Raw genomic sequence first — 25,487 nt, 5'->3', positions numbered from 1 at the left:
TCTCTCTCTGTCTCTCTCTTTCTCTCAGCATGGTATCCTTGTTTACTTTGGTTATCAGAATGATGATGGCTTCATAGAAACTATTTGAGAGTGTTTCTGTTTCTTCAGGTTCCTGGAAGAACTTGAAGAGGATTGGCAGTAGGTCTTCTTTAAAGGTTTAAAATAATTCAGTAGTGAGTCCATCTTGACCTGGGCTTTTGTTTTTGGTAAGCCTTTTGATAAACCTTTCAATTTTCTCAATAGTAATAGGTCTATTTAGGTATTCCACATTATCTTCGTTCAAACTTGGTTCAATGCATTAGTTTTTGTTGTAAGTTATGTAGTCCTTTTTTTTCCTTTCTAATAAAAGTTTGCAAAGCTATAAATTTCACTCTTTCTTTTGTTATGGAAAAATATAGTAAATATGTGACATCTTTATATTAAATTTTTTTATTGTTTCCAAAATTTATAAAGAAAAAAAGATTGGCTTGAAAGAAACACTATTGGCATAGTCAATTTGTTTCAATATATAAAATTACTAATATTCTCTTTTAGAAATCGTTTTTTTAATATATTTTATTTAAACACCTTGATTACATACATGATTGTGTTTGGGTTTCAGTCATGTAAAGAACACCACCCATCACCAGTGTAACATTCCCATCACCAATGTCCCAAATCTCCCTCCTCCCCATCCAACCCCCGCCTGTACTCTAGACAGGCTTTCCATTTCCCTCATATATTCTCATTATTAGGAAAATTCAGAATGTAGTTATTTCTCTAACTAAACTCATCACTCTTTGTGGTGAGCTTCATGAGGTGAGCTGGAACTTCCAGCTCTTTTTTCTTTTGTGTCTGAAAATTTTTTTTAATTTTTTTTTTATTTAAACACCTTGATTACATACATGATTGTGTTTGAGTTTCAGTAATAAAAGGAACACCACCCATCACCAGTGCAACATTCCCATCACCCATGTCCCAAATCTCCCTCCTCCCCACCCGACCCCCGCCTGTACTCTAAACAGGCTCTGCATTTCCCTCATACATTCTCAATATTAGGACAGTTCAAAATGTAGTTATTTCTCTAACTAAACTCATCACTCTTTGTGGTGAGCTTCCTGAGGTGAGCTGGAACTTCCAGCACTTTTCTCTTTTGTGTCTGAAATTTATTATTGCAAGAATGTCTTTCATTTTTCTTAAAACCCATAGATGAGTGAGACCATTCTGCGTTTTTCTCTCTCTCTCTGACTTATTTCACTCAGCATAATAGATTCTGTGTACATCCATGTATAGGAAAATTTCATGACTTCATCTCTCCTGACAGCTGCATAATATTCCATTGTGTATCCATGTCTGAAAATTATTATTGCAAGAATGTCTTTCATTTTTCTTAAAACCCATAGACCATTCTGCATTTTTCTCTCTCTCTCTCTCTGACTTATTTCACTCAGCATAATAAATACCATGTACAACCATGTATAGGAAAATCTCATGACTTCATCTCTCCTGACAGCTGCATAGTATTTTATTGTGTATATGTACCACAGTTTCTTTAGCCATTTGTCTGTTGAAGGGCATCTTGGTTGTTTCCAGAGTCTTGCTATGGTAAATAGTGCTGTGATGATATAGGTGTAAGGAAGCGATTTTTGTATTGTATTTTTGTGTTCCTAAGGTATATTCCTAGGAGTGGTATAGCTGGGTCATATGGGAGCTCGATTTCCAGTTTTTGGAGGAATCTCCATATCGCTTTTCATAAAGGTGGAACTAGACGGCATTCCCACCAGCTGTGAATAAGAGTTCCTTTCTCTCCACATCCCCGCCAACACTGTTTGTTTTCATTCTTTGTGATGTGTGCCAATCTCTGTGGTGTGAGGTGGTACCTCATAGTTGTTTTGATTTGCATCTCCCTGATGATTAGTGATGTGGAGCATTTTTTCAGGTGTCTTTTGGCCATTTGTATTTCTTCTTTGTCAAAGTGTCTGTCCATTCCATAAATTTCACTCTTAATAGCACTTTTGCTCTATCCCACAGATTCTGATAATTGGTGTCTTCATTCTCAATTGTTTCCAAGAATCTTGATTTTCTTTTTTGATTTTTGTTTCTGATCCACTAATTGTGCAGCAGTCAACTGTTTAATTTCCAGGTTTTAAAGTTATTTTCCATGACTGCTTGTAATTCACCTCTATTTTTAGTGCTTTATGATTTGGGATACCCTCTCCCTTTAAAATAACAAAGAGCCATTATTTTGCTTACATGGAAGCTGCTGTGGCATCTTTTTTCTCTTCATTCTTTTTCATGTTTAAGGTGAGAGGACTTTTAAGTGCCATCACTGTGATGCCACCTTTAAGAGGAAAGACACCTTGAATGTCCACGTCCAAGTGGTCCATGAGAGACACAAGAAATACAGGTGTGAGCTCTGCAATAAGGCCTTTGTTACACCATCTGTGCTCCGAAGTCATAAAAAGGTGCGTAGTAGCTTTCTGGTGTAGATTACTTTTCTTAATTTCTATATCACGCTTGTCATTGTCATGTAGTGGTTTGATGATCTAGTGTGTCTACTTATAACAATAAGAAATGCATGACGTAGAGAACCAGTGAGAATATATCTGTCTGAACTTTTTCAAAAGAGAGCCTAGAATGAGACATGAGTTCCTCAGAGCCTAGCTAATATAAACTTGGCTGGTAAGTGGCTCAGACAAAAATAGTCAGTGGTAGCTTATCATGTTCTTGAAATGTTGATATTACTATAACTTTTAAAGGAATATGAATAATGGTTTAATTTTATTTTTTGAGGATCAGGTATTTGTATTCATATATTTTAAAAAATGCACAGGGCTAGACTTACAGAAAAATAGAACAGCAAGTACAAAGTTTCTCTATAGTCTCTGTTCATGCTCCCTTCCACCTGTTTCCTGTTATTATAGTATTATTTATTAGCAAATTCCATAGAGATGCAATACCACACTAAGAGGGAGCCCTGTTAGAAAGTGTCCTTGTGGACTTCAGTTAACAGTGCTACATCCAAAATAACATTCTTCAATGCTACTTTATATGCTTCTGACATATTTCTGGTGTAGGCTTTATAGGATTTCTGGGGTCTCTTGTGTGATACATTCTAGGAAATTTGGAGACTGGGCTGGGCTTGGTAAGTATTTGCTCGACTCAAGTAAAACGGCGTTTTTTTTAATTATTGGTGATTAGAGATGATTCTTGTGTTTTGTGTCCAGATCACACGTAGATCACAAGTTTTTTTTTTTAATTTGTTGAAAAAGTCCATTTTAAGTATGTTTACAAAAATAGCAAAATTCCAGGTAACACTCATAGTTAATGCTTTTTTTGTTGGCTCTGGAGATAACCTGACTAAGGGTCATTTTCAGCCCATTGTGTATCACGAATGAATGTGGAAAAGTGATTCTCACTCTTCCTCATCTTTATCTTGATGTTAATCTTTAATGTAGGAGTTTCCAACTAAGTAAATATAGTGATTTCTTATACTTTTAAGGCAAAGTATCTGTGATCTGTCTTGAATTGCAGATCATCACAAAATATATTTTGCAATGTTCTATAGACTTCCTTCTCTATTATCACTTATTTCTATAGTAACTTGCTTCCATGCTTTCTTATCCAAGTTTATACTTAGGTTTTATCATTAATCCTCTTGTATTTTTAATACAAAGCTGAATATAAGGTCAGTTTAGTATTTTCATCTTTACCTTGAGAAACTTGCACCAAACAAGAGACTGAAATCCTATGCATGAGCAATGAAATATTTATGTAGTAGAAAAAGAAGGCCTGTGAATTTTTATAAAGCTATTGTGAGCACATTGGCAGTTAGTCACCTGGTTGAACTGATCTCACATTGTAACGGTAGATGAATACAATTTCGAAACTCCCTTACTCAAATCCAGAAGGTGCTGCCGTACTGTGTCCCTACTGTCAACGGCAAGAAGATGGTAAGTCTGCTGTATATTAAAATGTTAGATCATTTACTTTAAATTGAGCCACAATGTGAACCAGGGGAGTGTGGCTCTTACTGAGGTGTGAAGAATGTAGAACTGCTGCCTGTAAGAACTTATAGTAAAAATGGAAAGTTAAGTGCCTGCCAAATGCAGGCCTAAAGTGATATCTGTGGGAGAGTGTCATGGGCTAGTGTGGCAGTTGATTCAAGTCTATGTCTCAAGCTCTAATACGATAGAAATCCTTTTTCATTTTTTCTTAGACTATGCTAAATTTTATTGTGAAGATTAAGTAGATGGATTTAGGTCCTTCCCAATGTGTAGGCTTTTCCTTTTACGTGTACATGTCAGTAATCCTGTCTCTTGATGTCTCCTCCAGAGTATAATGTCTTAGTCTTATCCCTGGCTTCTTCCCACTTCCAGTGTATGGTGACCCAGATTTGTCCCTAATCTGTCTTATATCCAGTATATATATTTCTAGTCTGAAGTCTTCAGCAGGATCCCTGTCCCCCTCTCCCTTTCCTGGAGCTGCTATTCTCTAGTAACTTGTCACTGGATGTCTGTAGGGTTCCCTATTTCCTTAGCTTGCCCAAGTGTCTTAACCATGGCCACATGTGTGTGGATAAGGTTCCTTCTCTCTTGCAGTCAGTCAGGGTTTAGGTAGATTTCTAGAGAGCTCACCTCCATCCTTTTCTGGGGCTTGGAGAATAGGATCTGAATGAGACAGATGCTGGCTAAGATACTTAGTTTATTGCCCCTACTTAAAAATGTTGTAAATATGGGGGCCAGAGTGGGGTAGGCATTTGCCTTGCATGCGGCTGACCCAGGATAGACCCGGGTTCAAACCCCAGCATCTTATATGGTCCCCAAGCCTGCCAGGAGCCATTTCTGCAAGCCAGGCAGGAGTAACCCCTGAGTGCCACTGGGATGGCCCAAAAATAAAAACAAAAAAAAATTGCAAATAGAATAATAGATAGCCACATAAGATTATACAAATTAAACATAATTAGAAGGATATGACATAATAAAGTGAGTCATTTTCAGTAGAAGATAAGAGCATTCTGGGAGCCAGAGTTACAGTACAGTGCTTGCATTTATCACAGTTGGCTGCACCCTTGATGGTCCCTTGAGTCTTTCCAGTTGTGATCTCTGAACACAGAGTGAGGAGTAAACCCTGAGCATTTCTAAGTGTATGCCCGCCATGAAGATGAGAGTATTTCATTTAGTCACTGGCTCATTGAGGTTGTCAGATGAGGAGATGATAGCTCTGCTCCTCACCATCGCTGGTGCCTTATCATCATCCCTCTGGAAGCTTCCTTCACCTCTTTCCTGCCTCTGGGGGTTTTGTGCTGTCCAGGGGTCCCAAGCACTTGGCTGTGGTATTTTCACCTGTAGTTTTGATGCTGCACACTGGCTCCTGGTGCTCACCCTCCTTCTTTACATAGTACTGCCATGTCTTCTGGTCATAGCGCCTGCAAGGGACATCACTACAGTGTCAGGACACTCACACAAATGTGTTTAGGGGCAGGGAGACAGTTGGAGGACTCACATCCAACCTCCTTGGTTGCATGCATTTTTGATTGTGGCATTCTCTGGTGGTCATTACTTTTTGTTTTGGTGCCTGTGTGGATTGGGCAGTGGTGTGCCTGGAATCTTGGATCAGAGAAACTGAGATTGTGTGCTATCCATGCTGGTGGTTTCAGGAACCCAACTCATTGCCTCATGCTTGCAGAGTGGGCACTCAGGCTACTTCTTTTTTTTTTTTTTTTTTTTTTTTTTTTTTTTGGTTTTTTGGGCCACACCCAGCATTGCTCAGGGGTTACTCCTGGCTGTCTGCTCAGAAATAGCTCCTGGCAGGCACAGGGGACCATATGGGACACCGGGATTCGAACCAGCCACCTTTGGTCCTGGATTGGCTGCTTGCAAGGCAAACGCTGCTGTGCTATCTCTCCGGGCCCACTCAGGCTACTTCTAAGTCATCTCAAACTCCGAAGGCTTTATTAAACAAACAAACAAGTAAAACCCTCAATTCTTTCTATATTCATTAGTCCAAATCAATTTCAATAATAATTCTTGCAAGAAAAGTGATGCATTTTTGTGATAGAGCATATGTTTTTCATATGTAAAACTCTGGGTTCAATGCCTCCATATTGAGGATAAGTGGGAAAGACATAATACTTGCCAGTCTCTTGACAAAAATAGATTCAGGCTCTGAGAGCTCCATTTTATGGCGAATTGGTGACCAACTTTATGCCTCTACTTTTAGGTTATCAGCAAAATTAAAAAAATATTGTTAGAGGCTGGAGAGAGAGCACAATGGGTAGGGTACTTACCTTGCCTGCAGCTGACCTGGGTTTGATCCCAGTATGCATATGGTGCCCTAAGCACTGCCAGGAGTGATCCCTGAGGGCAGAACCAGGAGTAACCTCTGAGCACGGCAGGTGTGACCCCAAAACTAAAAACCACAGTCTTTAACCCTTGTCATAAAGAACATGAAGGTATATGAAGACATTTGTCTTTCTTTATCTTATTTTTCTTCTCCTTGTTGAGAAGTAAAGTGTGTTTGTGAGTTGTGTTGACCCTCCTTAATGATGGCAGAATCCTATTCTCTCATGACAAGATTGTTAGACTGCTTGGAAATGTCCCAGCTGCCTTTTCTTTGAGAAGGTCACTCCTTTCGGTTCCCTGTCAGGGAACCAAAAAAAAAAAAAGGAGAGGGTCACTTTTTTCAAAACTAACTTTTGATGCTACTGACTCGCCGGTCCTCATGAGGTGGTTTAATGCCCAGATTAAAGGTCTGCTGAGGACAGGAAGGTCCTTTGAAACTGACTGTGCCATTAATCCCTGCTGATGGAAAGATCAAACACAGATTAATCTTCCCTTTCTGCTATTTAGTCCAATCGGTTCAGTCAGACAAGCATAGTGCAGGTAATAGATTACTTTATTGAGATTAATTCTGTCCTCAAGAGCTAAATACACCCAAAGAATGTGAAAAATGCTTCTAAGGAAGTGTTTCTTGGCAGCTGCCCCGGGCAGCTGGGGCTTTCTTCATGATTCCATGCTTTCCCTAGATTGAACCGGCTTTGTAGAAGCTAATCGTTTTTAGATGGGAGCTCTAAAAAGACTTAAAAAGTAAACTGCAGAATTATTTTCAAATTAGCACTAATGCATGATGCTAAGGTTTTGTGTGTGTGAGTGTGTGTGTGTGTGTGTGTGTGTGTGTGTACATATCTGTGTGTTTTAAGACCAGTGGGACTACTCATGATAAATTGTTGAAAATCTCATTGTGATAGTAAATCATTTTAATGAAACATAATCCTGGCAAAAATGGATTTACTGTAGTCAGAGGCACTTAATCATATTTTTTTTACTGAATTCTTTCTGTGTATCTTCCACTCTTCTTATTCCTTTCCATGTAGACACATACGGGAGAGAAGGAGAAGATTTGCCCTTATTGTGGTCAGAAATTTGCCAGCAGTGGGACCTTACGAGTTCACATCCGCAGCCACACAGGTATGTGCATAGGGATTTGTGTTACAGCATAGAGAAAGCAAACTCCTCCCAAGAATAGAAATAGGGTTGTATGAACAGAATACCTCCCAGTGTAAAATGCATTCCTGACTGCTTCCCTTTGTCTTAAAGTATTGCAAAACCCACTATTTACTGAGAAAAACTTGGAATGAGTGTCTGAACTGGATGTGCTTGACTGTTTGGTTGTGATAGAGCCACAACCTCTTTTATTGTTCTGATGGCGGCGTTGTGGTTGTTTTTTTTTTTTAAATGTATTTTTAGTCACCATGAATTTAAGTTACAAAGTTATTCAGGAAAATATATAATTTTTGTTGGTTTGGGGGCCACACCCACCAGTACTCAGGGGTTACTCTGGGCTCTGCACTCAGAAATTACTCTTGGAAGGCTCAGGGAATTAAAGAGGTACTGAGGATTGAACTCGGGTTGGCCACATACAAGGCAAATTCCCCACCAGCTATGCTACTGCTCTAGCCCCAGTGATTGCTTTTTAATAGAAGATTAAGAGCACCTCTTAAGAAAAATCTCCTGTAACTCACATATTGGGACATCTCAACTTTGTAAAGTCTTTGAATGTTACTCAAAAGCAATAGAATTTCATTGGAATGCAGGTGAGGTGATTTGACTGGAATATCTGGTTTGCCATACCTTGTTTTCTAAAGAACTGCCTTCATTTGCCTGCACATTTTCTCTGATGAAGCTGGGCTATCTAATAAAGGGTGAATGAACAAGTAAGTGTCTTGAAAGAATATTGTAGAATTTTACTTTTTGTGTCAAGATGAACTTGGGAAGGTTGAGATGAATGCTCAGTGGTACTCTTCCCAGAGCTGAGGTGTTTGGCTGCTATGATGAGTGTATCCCCAGGACCTAGCACAGTGCCTGTTTAGTGAATGAAGATGACATATATGAGTCAGCTGAAAATCACCACTAGGGTTATGATGCACAGGAGAAAAGGGCTGTGGTGGGGTGTAATTTTGGAAAATTTCTGGCTAAACTGAAAAGACAGGACCCATTAGTAATATCTCAGAATCCCCTCTTCAGTATTTTTACATGAAGCATGTTACCAAGAACAACTTAAGGGACACAGGGAAACAAAAGAATAATGGGAGGAAAGGAAAATAAAGGAAGGAAAGGAGGTATTCTTAGTCAACACACATCTAGAATAAGGCGGCAGTGGTGGTGGTGGTGGGGTGCTTCAAAGTTGTGTTCAGCCTGTGCACAGAAGCCCAGGGCAGCAGAAAGGAGGAGAAGTCAAAGGAAAAGAGCAGTCAAGGGCCAAACAGTGTGGGACTCCCAAGACAGCAGCTCTTTGAACACTATATCCTAATAAGAAGAATTAGTGATAGAAGCCCTTGGATGTCAACAGGACCCCTTATCGAGTGCCGCACAGAGTGAGGGTAAATGTGATGGCAGCCAACTCATGTTATCTATCAGTCTTCCTGAAAGGATGTATTTGACCTCCCTGAAAATAGATTTTAGAGTCTGTTCTTCCAATTTTCTGTCCTGTCAGTATGCATTTCTGTTTTGACTTGATGGAAGGAAGGTAGGACATGAGCAAAAAGCATATTATGGAGCCCAAAAGGGTGAAATTTATACACTGCCCTGAGACTACAGGGTGTCACTGAATTCAGGATGTTTGGTATAGTATGTTTTTTATTTACTTTATTTATTTATTTATTTATTTATTTATTTATTTATTTATTTATTTATTTATTTATTTATTTATTTTTGACTTTGGGGCCACACCCAGTGATGCTCAGAAATTGCTCCTGACTTCGGGAACATATGGGATCCAGGGGGATCGAACTGCAGTTTGTCCTAGGTTAGCAAGTGCAAGGCAAACGCCCTAACACCTGCACCACCATCCTAGCCCCTATATTTTATTTTATAGGGAGAACGAATAGTTGGGAGAAAAGAATAAATTACTTAAACTTATATTTGTCCACTCATGTTTAATTATGAATATCTTCATTAAAGGTACAAGCACAAGAGAGTTGTGTTTTGGGCTCCAAGAATTTTCTCTAAAATATTAAATGTATGCAGTGAGTCTTCTTGTTTTCTATGACAGATCTCTCTCTAGTCACATTTAACCTATAAAGAATAGTCTGAAATCCAAATAATATTTTGCATGGAGTGCTTGTTTTTTGTGTACATAAAACTTTGCCAAATGTTATACAGATTTTGGCCTTTTGGATAGGTAGTTGTTCAGCAAGAGAACCGGCCATTGAAATTTAGCCAACATTGCCAGAGTCAATATTGGCATTAACATGAAAAAAAAAATAAAAGGTGGCACACATTTATTCACACAAATAGAGAATTATTTAGTTGTTTTCCTATAACTATACTGCTCTCTTTCAAATCTGAATGATTTAATTTTTTTTGTGGGGTGACTTGTGCCCACCCTATTGGCCAGCAAGGGTCAACTTCTTCCTCCAGGTACATTTGAGGACCCAGGATGTTCCCCCCAGCTCATAACTGGGAAAGAACGAGTCCCAGGCTGATAACCAGAGACAGTGTATTCTCTTCCAACAACACTTAACCAAAAGAAGAACTGGGATATTTGAAGAACATAGCCCAGGGAGTAAGTGAGGTACAGGGGAGAAGCTAAGCATGAGCAATGGGGCTTAGAAATGCTCCTGGAACAACAGTGTTAATAGGTAAATTATCCCCTTTAACCAGAGCTCTCTTTGAGGGAGGAGGGATGGCCAAGGTCAAACCCTATTAAGAATCTCTAATCATGGAGGATGTACCTCTTTTTGTACTGTCCTTCCACATCAGTCACTCTTAATAATTGTGGACCCTGAGAAGTTGGCTTCTTGAGCTTTTAGCTGCAGCTGTTTATCAGAAATTAAGAGCTGCTCTTTTATTAGAATATTAATATTTAGTAAACCCATTTACTGATAACCCATTTTACAGATGATAATTACATGTTCCTTATTAGAAATATAACTTTGTGAGAAGGGGAGACATTGTTTTATTTTTTCTGACACTTTCATGACCTGTTCAAGAAGAGGCAATTGGATTCTCATAGTTGTATCTGTTTATCTTCTAGAGTATATTCTTTTGGTGTAGAATCTGCAGGATATCTGATCTCAGTCCTGAGGTGTTGGTACAATGAGGGTTTTGAAAACCAGCTATTTAAAATAATTCTTGGTATTGATAAATTCTTGATTCTTTTCAAAAAATTCATTTTGAAGGCTGACAGTAATGAAGAATCAAAATAATTTCAGTCAACTTTTCCAGTGTTGCTACATTAAAATCCATTGGTGTGTCCTGTACTTCTAGTCTTTTCCCACTCTATCTTTCTGTAACACAACATACAGATCATTGGGGAAATACTGGTTCACTGGGTTATATACTCTCCCACCTGTGATAAAGTTATCACTGAGCTCCCTAGGCAGGTCTGGAAGCTTTTGCATGTGGGAGCAGATACAAGTTTCCTCAAATCCTAAATTTTGTTACAATTGTAAGAAATACTATAATTTCTATTTTTTGCTTGCTTTTTGAAAGTGACACGCTCATTTGTCTTTTTCCCCTTTTTTCTTTTATTTTATTATTATAATAATAGTTTTTTTTTTTGACCAAAGTGGATTACAGATCTTTCATAGTAATATTTTAGGTACATATTGACATTGAATCAGGGGAATTCCCACAACCAAAGCTGTCCTCCCTCCATACCTTTTCCCAGCATGCATCCTATATCCCCCTCCCTTACCTTTCAGGCTGCTAGGATTAAGTGGTCCCCTCTGTGTCTAGCTTGTTGTAGAATGGGTATCGATTCTGTTGTCATTGGCTTTGGATTTAGTGTTTAAGTCTGATCATTTTTATTACTTCTTTGTGATCATACAACTGTTTGGTCTAGGAACCCTCTATTATTTCCCCCTCAATTTGAGAGGTGGAACAAGATGGTTCAAGTTGTACGGTTCTGTTTGAAGAAAAGAAAAATAAATAAATAAAATGGGGTAAAAAATCAAACAAGCAAAAAATGGGTGGAGTTCTTCTAGAAGCTATAATATCAATTTGACAGAAGAAAGGGAAAAGGAAGAGAAACACAACAACAAGACAAAAAGAAAAATCAAACAAAAGATCCAGAAAGCACCACAGCACCACAGCAATAAAGACAACCACCAACACAATAACCACGGTCCTGAAATAAAAACAAAACAAAGCACAAAAAATGAAAACAACAACAATAACAAAACCAATAAAAATTATTTTGTGCTGTTGCTTTTTTTTTTCTGCATGGGCACATCAAATATTGGGGAAATTAGAAAGGGAATTCCCTTGGCAAGGGTCTCAAACTCAATTTACCTCGGGGCCGCAGGAGGCAAAGTCGGGGTGATCCTTGAGTGCAAAGTCAGTAGTAAGCCTTGAACATTGGGGAGTGTGACCCAAACAACTAAAACAAAACAAAACAAAAAAAAGATTCCTCTAGGACAGGGCCACAAAATGTTGTACGGAGGGCCATTTGTGGCCCGTGGGCCGCGAGTTTGAGACCCAATACAGCGTTTCTCCATCCTTGAAGTATACTGTCATGAGAATAACTACCCCCTCCATACCTGTTTATTTACTCTCCCCTAGGACCTTTTGTGGTGCATGGAAAACTTCTGCTCTGTCATGGATGATAAAATCAGACCTCTGTATCTAGAGATCTTGGTCTCTGCACAGGTCAAAGAATGGAGCCTAGGAAGTCGTCTTTCTTTATGGTTCTAGAAGTTCTGTTCCATCGTTGTTGCTTTAGTCAGTCTTCTGTAGTTGGTGGTCTTGGTTTTTGGAGCCTCGGATAGTCTTTCATTGTGTTTCCAGAAGACCCGTTCAGTTGTAGTTGTAGTTGTCTTGCCTTTTTAAAGAAACAAATGTTCACCATATACTCAAATTCAATAACCATGATAATGTCCATCAGTCATTTAGTTTCAAATAAGTAATGGTTATTCCATGATAAAAATGAAAACATTGCCTATTCAGCTTACATTTTAAATTGAGACAATGTCCATCTGTCAAAATATATATATATATATATATATATCTTAAATGCATTCTTGCTATTTTTGTCACAATGAATATTCAGAAACTGGTACTAAAGAGTTAGGGTTTTACAAAAGGGTTCTTATTCTTACTTCATTGAAGGTATTTTGTTTGTTTTTGGGGGCCACATCCGGTGACGCTCAGGGGTTACTCCTTGCCATGCATTCAGAAATCGCTCCTGGCTTGGGGAACCATATGAGATGGCAGGGGATTGAACTGCGGTCTATCCTAGGCTAGTGCCGGCAAGGCAGACGCCTTACCACTCTATGTAATGGCTCTGGCCCCTCACTGAAAGTATTTTTTTGTGTTTTTTTTTTTTGTTTTTTGTTTTTTGGGTCAAACACAGCAGCGCTCATGGGTTACTCCTGGCTCTACACTCACAAATTGCTCCTGGTAGGCTTGGGGGACCATATGGGATGCTGGGATTCGAACTACCATCCTTCTGCATGCAAGCAAATGCCTACCTCCATGCTATCTCTCCAGCCCCTCATTGAAGGTATTTTTAAGTGAAATTTTTAAGTTTCTGCCGAGAGTGGATGATTGCTGAAAATATAGTGATTACTGAAAATTTCACTATTTCTATAATTTTCCTAGGGTATGAGCTGCTTAAACATGTACCTTTTTGACTTGTAAGACAAGATTACTCATTCATAGCTGGACCTTTCAATTAGGTGGATGCATGTTTGAATTGACCCACTGCAATGCAATGGTATCTCTGTGTACTCAACAATGGTCAGGCTTTTTCCATTATGTTCAAGTTGTTTTCACCGTGTTTGTTTTTTTTTTGGGCCACACCCATTGACACTCAGGGGTTACTCCTGGCTATGTGCTCAGAAATCGCTCATGGCTTGGGGGGGACCATATGGGATGCCAAGGGATCAAACCGTGGTCTGTCCTAAGCTAGTGCTTGCAAGGCAGACACCTACTTCTAGTGCCACCACTCTGGCCCCTGTTTTCACTTTTTTAATAGTATTCCAGCCATCAATAATTTAGAAATCCAGGGGTTTATTTTGGGTGGGATAATATTAAATAACACTGTTTCAAGAAAAGGAAGTGAGAGTGGAGTTTCTTCTTTCCATTTTGCTGGTGAGAATCATCCAGTTTGCTTTCTGTATAGTGATAGTTTTAGTTCCGGTCACACTTAAAGTAGTTTTGGTGTGTAGATTTTTAGAACAGGTCTTCTTTTATTATCTAGGACTAATGATTATTCTATGAGACAAAGTAACAGCTGTTTGGTTTGTCCCTGTTTTAGAGGAATAGGAATTTTTGTCTTTTACACCCCTATTAGAGTGAAGCCTGACAAAAGTTTTTCCATTCATTTTGAAATGTTTTAAATAAAGTTTGCACCCACTTTATAAAGCATAGTCTTCATGATTAGGTGATTAAATAGGTACATACCTGGCAAGCGTGCACAGGACACTTGCTTTCATAAATATTTAAAATGCTATATTTTTTATTTTTAGAGAAGAAATGACTTTAAAAAATGAAAATCCTTTAGCCAAACAAATGCCCTGCAAAATACAGTGAGTTGCCAAGGTTACATTGCTTTTGAGTTTACCTAGAAGTAAATTGAGCGTAGGCCTTTTCCCAGTGTATCACTTTACTGGTATTTGTATTTCTTGATCTTTAGCATACTTCTTAGCCCTTATTGTTACTTCTGAACTTACCATAGAATGAAAACATTCCTTCCATTAGGTCTGAAAACATGATCTTGTTGATGTATCAACCAATTGAGGATAATCATCGATAATCAATTCTGCTCAGAAGCTCAAAGGTCTGTAGCTTGTTATTTAGGGTCTAACCAAGCTGCTGTCATTTTCCAAACACAAACCTAATTCTCTTTTAAACCATCAGACCTAGTTCAGATCTAGGATCTGGATTCTAGAGTCAAGACTATGGGCTTTCAGGCAAATTTTTTTTTCTTACCACCTTGAAAGCACTGAAGTAGGTTGCTGAACCTACTTAAAGGTTAAGTTTCCTTTTCTGAAGAAATCTTCATCTTTATACCCATGTCCCAGCCTGGTCTGGGTAGAGAGATGCTGGGCACTGAGTAATATGGGTCCTCTGCATTACAGCATGGTGGTCTCCCATGCTGTACTGGTGGTGACTGAATTTCCCAGCCCTTATTTTCCTGGCTGGGATTCCTCCACCATGCAGAGACATTCCCCTCACTTCCGATGGCCTGCAGTAGTGCCTTTTCATATAGAGCCTTTACAGCAGCCTGGAAGTATCTCCAGAAGCTCAAGAAGGATCGATATTTCCAGGAGGTTGTATTGTCATGAGGGTGTGCTGTATAGCTATTGGGAGAAGGGAGGTGTCCAGCAGGGTTGCAACCACTGTGGGTACAGGGGTTGGGAGGATTGAGACCAGTTAGTTCAGTAATTCATCATGGGGCTCTGGGCAGGAATGGTGGATGGCACTCTGCGGCGGGTTAGCTGGAAACAGGGAGCACATGGTCCTGTCGGTTTATAGCTCCTCAGGGTCAGCAAGAGAGAGGTTCATTCTGCCTGGGAGCCATGGATGGTGACATAAATCCCTTCAGTTGTTCATAAATTATGAAAGAAATTCTAGGCACTGCTTTTGGGGTTATAAAGCTGTGGGCTAGAAGGTTAATTACTTGTCTACAGTTTCCACCAACTTTCTGTGTTAATAGATACCGGCTGTGTTGGCCCTTCTGGCCCAGATTTTCTTGCTCACTGCTCTCTGAATATAGTAATAAATCACTGTCTTAGGAAATATTTCATTTTTCTGCTAAATACCTGTGATCAGCATAGCAATAAAGTGTATGAAAATTAGGTGATGGGGTCTTAACCATTCAGTTTTTTTCTGAAGCTTTTTGTCTGAAATTAGTTCATTAGTCATATTATTTATGTCTAATTATTTAACTAATTATTATGATGTTATTTATTAGTCATAATATTTGGAGTTATGGAAACAGTGTCTATCATTAGAATCAGTAATTCATAAATAAAAATAGATACTTAAAAGAAGTTGTGAGCAAGAGAAAATCAAAAGCATTTAAAGACATTTCATAGGAACTGGAGAATCTGCATTTGGAAATTTAGGAATTAATTCTGTGGAATTTTTTTCCTAAGTGGTTGATTACCAACTTTTTGGCCCAAATCAAATGTTCTTGAAACTGCAGGTTTTAGTGTTAGTAGAACAGCTAATCAGAGAGAGTGCTTAATTCTTCAGAGGAAGAAACATCTCTGACTCACACTTCAAGAGCTTCAGCATTTTCCTAAAATAAAGCTGTGGACTCTGACTTGAGGTTTTTTGGTATTACTTTCACATATAAGGGGTGTTTCTGTGATCTCTGTCCACACCAGCAGAACGTGCATTTTGTCCTCTCCCACCCACCTTGTAATCTGCTCCTTTCCCTCAATATTTTGGGGTATAAACCTGCACCAATAACTCCTAACAAGAGTCATGATGGATTTTTTGTTTGTCTGTTTGTTTGTGTTTATTTTTGTTTGTTTTTTTGTCACAACCAATGGCATTGGGGTTACTTCTGGCTCTGCACTCAGAAATTGCTCCTGGCAAGTTCAGGGGACCATGTGGGATGTCAAAAATTGAACCCTGGTCTGTTCCGGGTCAGCCGATTGCAAGGCAAACACCTACTACTGTGCTATCTCTCTGGCCCCGTCATGATGGTTTTGATTTTATTGCCAGTATAATGATCTTTTTTCCTTTCCAAAAATATCAAAAGATCTAGTTGTTTTCTGTGCAAAAACTATAATGCTTATGTTAGGGGATGGACTATGGTAGGCTGTATTGTGGAAACCAGTGAGAGTGAGGGAGTTTGTCTTTGGAGTACAGTGGTATGAACAGTCAGCAAATGAAGTAATAATGTAGCTTAATCAACTACAACCTGTGTATGGAGATCTCCCTGGCACTTCTCTTTCCCTTTTCCTCCCTGTCCTCACCCTTTGCTTCCCTTCCTTCTCTCTGCTTCCCCTCTTTGGATAAATTAGAGGTTCTCCAACATGGAAGTGACCTTGCCAATGATTGTCCCCAATAGCTTTAATAGGTTTGAAGATTATTAGATAGAATCAGTAATCAGTATCTTTATTAAATCAGAAATCTCAAACACACTAGCATTTTTCTTCAGGGTTAAACAGCTGAAGAAGGTTTGAACCCTGATTGCAGTGATCTTCCACATTGCTTCCCCTTTTCCACCTAGAACAACTTCATTCTTCTGTTTTTATAATCCTTGAATTGCACTTTTTGGACTGTGCAAGAATTAGCAGTGTCTGTAAAGAAGCTTCTGGATTCTTTTGCTACTAATATCTCTGTATTTTTGAGGGCTCATGTGCACAAGAAAGCTAGTGAGTTTGCAGGCCCATGAGGCCTAAGGATGGGTCCTTCTGCAGTGTGGCCCCCTATACACACACACACACACACACACACACACACACACACACACACACACACACTCAAGCTTATAAACCTCCAGCAGAAATTCCTCATACAGAAAACAGCAGAGCAAAAGGATGAATAATTTTCTTCCCCAAGCAGCAAAACCCAATCAATGACAACCTTACTCTATTTATTGTCATTTCTTTGAAGTGTTCCTTAGAGCAATATTGAAAGTTCTTAGGTATAGAGGTTTCTCCTTGATACTGGAACCTTTGTGATATGGCCAGTATCTGGCTGGCTTGGGCATTGCAGGCCCCTGAGTCCTCCTGGTCTGGGTATTATTGCTCCTGGTGGACCCAGCCAAACATCCTGAGGTGGGAATGGGTCACCTGGGTCTCTTAGTTAATTCTACTTCATTGCATCGACGGAATTCTGGTCCCTTTGATTCTGCATTTCTTATCTTTTCTGAGCACTAGGAAAACTAATTTGTTTTGTTCTCAACCCTTAATTTGGTACGAAGGGAGCCAGTGAGTTTATTTTAGAATAAAGCTTTAGTCCACTTAACCTCTTTAGAAATGAGGTGGAGATTGAAATGGGGGAACCACAGTTTGGTTCTTATGGGGGAAACAAATGTCTTTTTTGGCTTGTTCTTAGTGCCACAGAAACTTGGATTTGAGAAGCCAGAACAGTCTTGATTCCAATGGCAAAAGGCTCTTGAGATTAAAAGTCCCTTCAGTGAACAATTTTTTTTCCATTTTACTGCCCACTTATAGTAAATCATTTGTTGCCTTTTACCCCACCCTAAACCTTTAATCCTCTTACGGAGTATCTATAATTAACCAAGGGACAAATGTGGTCACATTATTTTTATTGTCTTTGAAAAGTTGGTATCATCTGTTTTAGTTTCTTCAGAACATCTGATTCTGTAGGATTTGACGAATGGGAGTATTCCAAGAGGTGCAATGTGGGATTCAGTAAGGTCTATGGGACTTCCTGGATCTTTTTGCTGCAGGAAGAAAAAAAAATGGTATCTGAATTCATAGGAAAGTGCCAAGAATGAACTTGAGCTATCTGAATTTGTCAGGGTAGCATTTCACTCCTCTCTGTGGTGTAAGTTGGATTTATTAGAAGCTCTGTAAATTCCAATGGAATGGTAAGTAAGCTTGGAAACTTGTTGGGCTGGCTTCTGCACAGTTATCATTTTCATTTAGAATGTGTCACTTTGATGCTTTGCAACAATTTTTTAGTCTTCAAAAGAAAAAAATATACAAATGAAAAGTAACAGCCCCGTGATGTTTGTAACAAGCATTTTTCTAAAGAATTCCATGTATAAAACTCAAAGGGCCAGAGAGATAGCACAGCAGTAGGGCGTTTGCCTTGGATGCAGTCGACCCAGGATAGGTTGAATCCTGGCATCCCAGATGGTCTCCAGTGTCTGCCAGGAACGATTTCTGAGTGCAGAGCCAGAAGTAACCCCTGAGCACCACCGGTTGTGACCCAAAAAAACATAAGAAAATGAATCCCATGTATAAAATTCAAATCATATGGAACCATCTTATTTTTCATGTACAAACTTTGAGGCTTTAAAAGTTGACATTGCAGCACTGAATTTTGAAAGAAAATTTCAAGTGAAATCAAAAGTATGGCTTAAAAATTATTAAAAATCATTTAAACACTAATGAATATGGATTTACTAAAAATGAAATTTTGGATCTCATCTTAAATTATGTTTGTATGTATTTCTATCTCTTCATCTTAAAGATGAAACATTCAAATGTTTCTAAAATAGAATTGTAAATCAATTCATCACCAAACATGTATCTATAGTCATGGACAGAATCACCTCAAAGTATAGTATCTTGGAATAAAAAAAACCTCTTTAAAAATAAAACATGAAGGGGCTGGAGAGATAGCATGGAGGTAAGGCGCTTGCCTTTCATGCAGAAGGTCATTGGTTCGAATCCCAGCATCCCATATGGTCCAATGAGCCTGCCAGGAGCTATTTCTGAGCATGGAGCCAGGAGTAAACCCTGAGTGCTGCCGGGTGTGACCCAAAAACCAATAAATAAATAAATAAATAAATAAATAAATAAATAAATAAATAAATAAATAAAAACATGAGATGTAACCTGAAATTATACTCATAAAATATAAGACAAAATCATAAAAATGTTTTCAAAAACAGTTTAGTCAACATTTCTTTAATATATACCATGGGTTAAGCTTTGCCATTTATTTAAAATTGTTTCAAAGGAGGGGCAGGAGAAATAGCATGGAGGTAAGGCATTTGCCTTGCATGCAGAAGGTCGGTGGTTTGAATCCCAGCATCCCATATGGTCCCCCTCCCCCTCCCCGAGCCTGCGAGGAGTGATTTCAGTTTAGAGCCAGGAGTAACCCCTGAGCGCTGCCGGGTGTAACCCAAAAACAAAACAAAAAAAAATTATTTCTAAGCATAGATTACACAGTTTAATCATGGTAAAATATGCACAACTAACTTACCATTGTACAGTTAGTACAATTTTTGTATACATTTTAATCTTCAGTGTTTAATCTTTATTTAAGTTTTATTTTAATCTTCCTAGATTCATCATGACTATTTGTTACGTTCAGCATATTTTATTATTTGAAACAAACTGTTATCTCGGAGCTTTTTGATAAAGCAGTCAAGTTCATTTATTTTTGTTTGTTTGTTTTTGTTGTGTTTTTGTTATGGGGACACACCTGGTGATGCTTAGGGCTTATTCCTGGCTCTGTTATCAGACATCACTCCTGGGGTGCCAGGGACTGAACCTGAGCCAGCTGCATGTGAAGAGCCCTATCCACTACACTATCATTACGGCCCCATCAAGTTCATTTCTTTTTTTATAACTTTAAGCAAATGGTTACAAAATTGTTTATGATTAAATTTCAGTCAAACAGTGCTCACCACCATCCACCAGTGCACATTTCCCCATGTCCCAAATTCCCCCCTGCCTGCCTTTGCATAGAGATTTCATCTCTCTCTCGCTCTTCTCTTTTTTTCTCTTTTCTGTTCTGACACTGTGGTTTGTACTACTGTTTATAGAGGCTACAATGTATATCACTTTATCACTTTTCAGAACCCCATTTTTTACAGTGATCAGTTCATTTCTTAAACCATGGTCAAGTATCAAGATTGCTGGTGTAGAAATACCTTGTCTTGCAGGAGTTTTCTTTGTTAATATCAGGTTACATGTCATGTTTTTATTTTTAAAGAGGTATTTTTATTCCAAGATACTATACTTTGAGGTGATTCTGCCCATGACTATGTTTGGTGATGTTTGGTGATATTTGGTGATGAAACGATTTACTCCTATTATCATGAAGATACAGGCTAACCTGAACTCTAAATTACTCTTTTTATTAGTATCTTCATGCTTTGGGAGGCCTAACATTCTTCTGATGCTCATTTCTTAAATTAGGTTTCTGTCTTTTTATCTATTAGATGTTCTACTCTCTTTCCCTTATATCTTCAGAGTTCTTTTTTCTGTCAGTTCCTTCATTTTGCTCATCTCTATTCCTCATATGAGGGAGATTCTCCCATATTTGGCTTTTCTTCTTTCTGTTATTTTACTTAAAATGACTTTCTCTGTTCTATCCCTGAAGTAGTAGAAGGAAGAATTTCATCTATTCTTACAGCTGAGCAGTATTTCTTTGCATCTGTAGACCACAGCTACTTTGTCCCCTCAATTGTTAGACACACAGGTTCAAAATGTGTTTTAAAAATGCATAAATGCCATCTATCATTTATTATCTAAAGGCATATAATAAAATAGAATTGTTCCCAAAATGGAGCAATATTTGCCAATGGTGTTTATTATAATGACTTTTTTGGTCCTTATGAGGTAGCTTGTTTGGAGACTAAACTCATAAGATAGTTTATGTCCTCTTCACTAGTTTATCCTGGAAGAAAGATTGTCTCCATCTCCTTCTGTAAAATTTCCATACTGCTGTTCTTGAGTAGTGTATTTCAAATACTTTTTAACTAGTCACATTTCAGATGTGTCAATGGTCAGGATCCCAGCTGGAAACAACCAAGATGCCCTTCAACAGATGAATGGCTAAAGAAACTGGTACATATATATATATATATACAGTGGAATATTATGTAGCTGTCAGGACAGATGAAGTCATGAAATGTTCCTATACATGAATGCACATGGAATCTATTAAACTGTGTGAAATAAGTCACAGAGAGAAAGAGAGAGAGAGAGAGAGAAATACAGAGTATTCTCACTTATCTATGGGTTTTAAGAAAATTAAAGACATTATTGAAATAATTCCCAGAGATGAGGGCCGTAAGGACTGGCTCATCTTATGAAGCTCACCACAAAGAGTGGTGAATGCAGTTAGAGAAATTACTGCACTGAGAACAATCATAACAATGTCAGTGTGTGAGAGAAGTAGAAAGTCTGTCTTGAATACAGGCAGGCAGGGTGGGGGGTAGATGGGGACATTAGTGATGGGAATGTTGCACTGGTGAAGAGGGATATTCTTTTATTACGACTGAAATCCAACTACAATCATGTTTGTAAACACACTGTTTAAATATTTATTTATTTAAGTAAATAAATAAATACACCTGCTAAAAAATAAAATAAAATCCAAGAGGGGAAATACTTTAACAAATTAAAGACTAAAATTCCCCCAAATTGTGCTTGTAGTGTTAAAGTGGTATCCAGGAACTATATTAATATTAAAAATTTATTATAGGGGCTGGAGAGATAGCATGGAGGTAAGGCGTTTACCTTTCATGCAGAAGGTCATTGGCTCGAATCCCAGCTTCCCATATGGTCCCAAAAGCCTGCCAGGAGTGATTTCTGAGTATGAAGCCATGAGTAACCCCTGAGCACTGCCGGGTGTGACCCCCCAAAAAAACAAACAAAAATTTATTATAACACTGTGATATACTGAGTTGTTCATAATACAGTTATTTTAGGCATTAAATATTTAAACACCAATTCCATCACCCATTTACCTTTCCTTCATCAGTATATTCAATTTCCCACTCAATACCCTACCCTGCCCCTTTGCTGGACCAAATTTACTTCATATTGTTAGAACACAAAGTCAATTTAATTATCGAAACTTAAATCAGCAACTGTCAATTTGAAATAATTGTCATATCTCTCTCCATGGTGTTACTAATGCCAGTGTCTACAGATTTACTGGGTGCGAGGTGAGCTGTCTGTGTTGAGCTTGGTAGATTTCTATTTAATTTTGCCATCATATTTCTTGTGAAACGACTGCATTGAATCTATGAAAATTTGTGGTATTGCATGGTTACTTGTGGCCCTGGCTGCTTGTTGTCCAAGATCTGAAACTAATTTGATATGTTGGTGGTTTGAACAGGTTAAGTTATAGAACTGACCCATTTTTTCAGAAGTGTTGAGTATGGTTGTGGGCTGCTGTGGTTCATGAGAAAGGGGAATCTGCTCCCACCCATTCTGAGAATGCAACTGAGGTATCAGTCCAAAATAGACTACCTGGAAAGAGTTGGTGTCCTTTTGTTTATTTGTTTGTTTTTTGTAGCTTGAAAGATGACCCATTTGATTCTTTTGCCTCTTTGTGTCTGTGGCTAAGTTCTCTTTCTATTCACACTGATATCTTTAAATTTTCTTTTGTAAAGAGAGAATGGTATAATAAACTCAGATTCAGCATTAGTAATGAAAATTTAAAGATCTCACATGAATACACTACATTTTTCTTCTTTTAGAAATATTTAAATAATTATGGTAATGACAGAGTTAGAAGATCTTTTTCTTCAAGAAATTAGAAATGCTGCAACTATCTAAAAATACAATCATTATATTACAGAAATCTGTTGTCTTCAATGTATTTTTTTTTAGAATTTTATAACATAAAATAATGTATTTTTAGAAAAGCTTTTTTTTCCCCTAGCTCCTGTTAGTAAAATGATGCAGGCAGTCATCTGGTGAAACCATTCATAACTGTATTCCCAAAGGCGAGGACATTAATTAGACAACTACTGAATGGATGAATACCCAGTCTGTGTATGCTTAACATCCACTGAAAATTAGCCTTTAATAGTTACTATCATGTTTGTTTGTTCTGTAATGTTTTTCAGGGGAAAGAGGAATAGTGTCATGCCATTCAGTATCAGAACCTAATTATCCTTTAGCATGCCCAGAACTGGCTCTCTGCTTCACTTCTTCCTTCCTTCTCTCTTGTAGGTGAGCGTCCCTACCAGTGCCCATACTGCGAAAAAGGCTTTAGCAAAAATGACGGGCTCAAGATGCACATCCGGACTCACACCAGAGTAAGCATTCTCATTGACACCCCATAATACACACTACACAAACCCCAAAGCACCCTTTGCTTTGCTCGAGGAACTTTGCTTGAGAAAATCATAGTCCTGTATCTGATGAACAATTGAGGATACCAGTAAATCCAAAGGCAGTGCCAATCTGTTGCTAAAGGGGCTCCATTCTGGAAATGGAAGGATGGTCTTCCATAGCAATAGGAGTTGCAGTGACAAATGTCAAGTAAATGATAGTAACATTTTAGTTCTCCAAACCACAGCAGTGTTGGTGTGCAGCAGGTTCCCAGCCACAGGAATATTCTTGCAGGGTGAGGTTGTTGGCTTATGACCATTATTTGATTCTTACCTGTCTTATCTGTAGGGAAGATGGGAAATCCTGTGTGGTGCAGGGAGTAAGGCCAGTGTGTGCTCATTCCCCCTTCTCAAGGCTGGTCCCCAGCTGTCGTCACTGTGACTTTCCAGTCTGTCACCCTCAAGTGTCTACCTTACACATGTTTTTTTTTTATTGAAGATGCATTTTTAAAGTGGCAGCTGATAAGGGGGATCTCAGCTGAGCATAGAATGCTCGAAAGGGTTATTCTGAGGCTTGATTCTTAAGAAAAGTGAAGAACAAGCATTGAGTCAGAGTGAGAAGGAGACAGGGTGCAGAGGAAGTCATACAGCTGACAGTCTTTAATTTACTTAATTTTTTAAGGGGATCTTACTCCTGTCTTTGTGCTTAAGGATCAGACCTGGGTCAGCCACATGCAAAGCATGTTGTGCCCTACCCACTGTACTATTACTTCAGCCAAGGCTCACACTTGTACATGAACTATTTGAAGAGCAGGCTTGACAAATTTTGCTTTTTGTAATCTACAAAGAGGAAGCTATAAAAACCAACTTTTATAACTTTAAAGTGTTCATTATGATTTTTTTCCATTGGAAGACTAACATTCTGCCCCTAAACTTTGACTTTGTGCTGTGAAGACAGAAGGAAATGGCTTAGTATCACGTTTTGAGATATTTTCAGTTTGGTTCTGGAATTACAAAGCCTCTTACTGTTTCTGGAAACTCTCCCCTCCATCTCTTGGGCATTCTGTGCACTTGGCAAATAAATCATTTTAGATAAATGGTTTTAAGGTGCCCACTGTATTTTATTTGGCTCCGAAAGTACACCTGCGTGAAATTGAACATTCTCCCCTTTCCACAATAAACTGCCTTCCCTTTGTTTAAAAATCTTTCAAAAGTATCTTCTTTTTTTGAGACTGATGAGTATCATTTCCACCCTTTTTCCCAAGTGTGAAAATTCTGATGTCTGTCTACTCACTGGGCAGGGCACCCCTTCTTTTTTGCTCTGCTCAGGGATCTTCAGGATCTTCAGTTAGGGACACTTTGTTGGAACCCTATCATATCCCTAAAATGAGGACTGCCAGTGTGACCCCAAGAAGAAACCTAACAAACAAATGAACAAACAAACAGAAAACAAATAAAATAAAATGAGCTCCTCTAGGTCAGATATTCTAGAACCTGCTAAGTGGTTCTCTCTAGATTGTGAGAATTAAGAGATGAACATTAAGATGAGAGTTGAGAGATTAAGTGTCACATAGGTCTGGACTTTGAGCACTTGATAACTACTGAAAAGGAAAACTATCCTGTAGGAAAACAGACTGAAGCTTTGAAGGAAACATCTGCAATTTCACACCAATCAGGGTTTTTGCAAGAGGGGAGATACTTGATGTGAGAGGTTGAACAGGCATCACTGATATGCAGTTATCAGTGAAACCTACATTTTCATTCAGCTGCATTGATTGGGGTTAAAGGTTAAAAGCTTGCACTCTCCATCTCTATTATTGGAGCCTCTGGCTCCCAAATGGGGGTCTGGTGAGAAACAGGTCTGGAAGCAAATGTTGATGCAGAAAATAATCCACACAGTAAAGTTGTACAAGAACGAGTTCAGGAAATCCAGTACTCAAGCAAGGAATTCAACTACCCAAGCGTCCTATTCCTATGATGGAACACAGCTCAGTGGAAGAATGAGCCTCTGCCTTCCACAGACCCCTTCTTTTATTGACAAGAATAAGGTCCTATTCTAGGGTGGGAGAGGAATACCAAGTAGGGAATAATCCAATATACCATCACCAGATCACACACTAGGATGGAATACAAATATTGATTAGGGTAGATTCAGTAATACAACACATCTCCGAGACGTATATGCTCTTATTGAACCCGGTACTTGAGGTTCTTTTCCTCCACACAGTCCACATGTGCAGACCCTCCCATCCATCGGCAGATACAGTTTGAGATCACTTCTTGGAACTTGGTCAGGCTGCCCACCTATGTCATGTTCACACAGATAG

General features: G+C 38.6%; 1 protein-coding gene across 1 annotated transcript in view; it reads left to right on the top strand.

The window, feature by feature from the left end:
• The window catches only part of PRDM5 (PR/SET domain 5), a 166,003-nt gene that overhangs the window by 104,090 nt on the left and 36,426 nt on the right, over window positions 1-25,487 (top strand). Inside the window, exons 12-14 of the mRNA XM_049786905.1 lie at window positions 2,284-2,444; window positions 7,355-7,448; window positions 23,060-23,145. Coding sequence (XP_049642862.1) covers window positions 2,284-2,444; window positions 7,355-7,448; window positions 23,060-23,145 — 341 coding nt within the window. The remainder of the gene's footprint in view (window positions 1-2,283; window positions 2,445-7,354; window positions 7,449-23,059; window positions 23,146-25,487) is intronic.

Source organism: Suncus etruscus, chromosome 14 (genome assembly GCF_024139225.1).
Source record: "Suncus etruscus isolate mSunEtr1 chromosome 14, mSunEtr1.pri.cur, whole genome shotgun sequence".
NCBI lineage: Eukaryota > Metazoa > Chordata > Mammalia > Eulipotyphla > Soricidae > Suncus > Suncus etruscus.
Note: the sequence above shows the minus strand (reverse complement) of the source record. Positions and strands in the feature narration are given on the sequence as shown.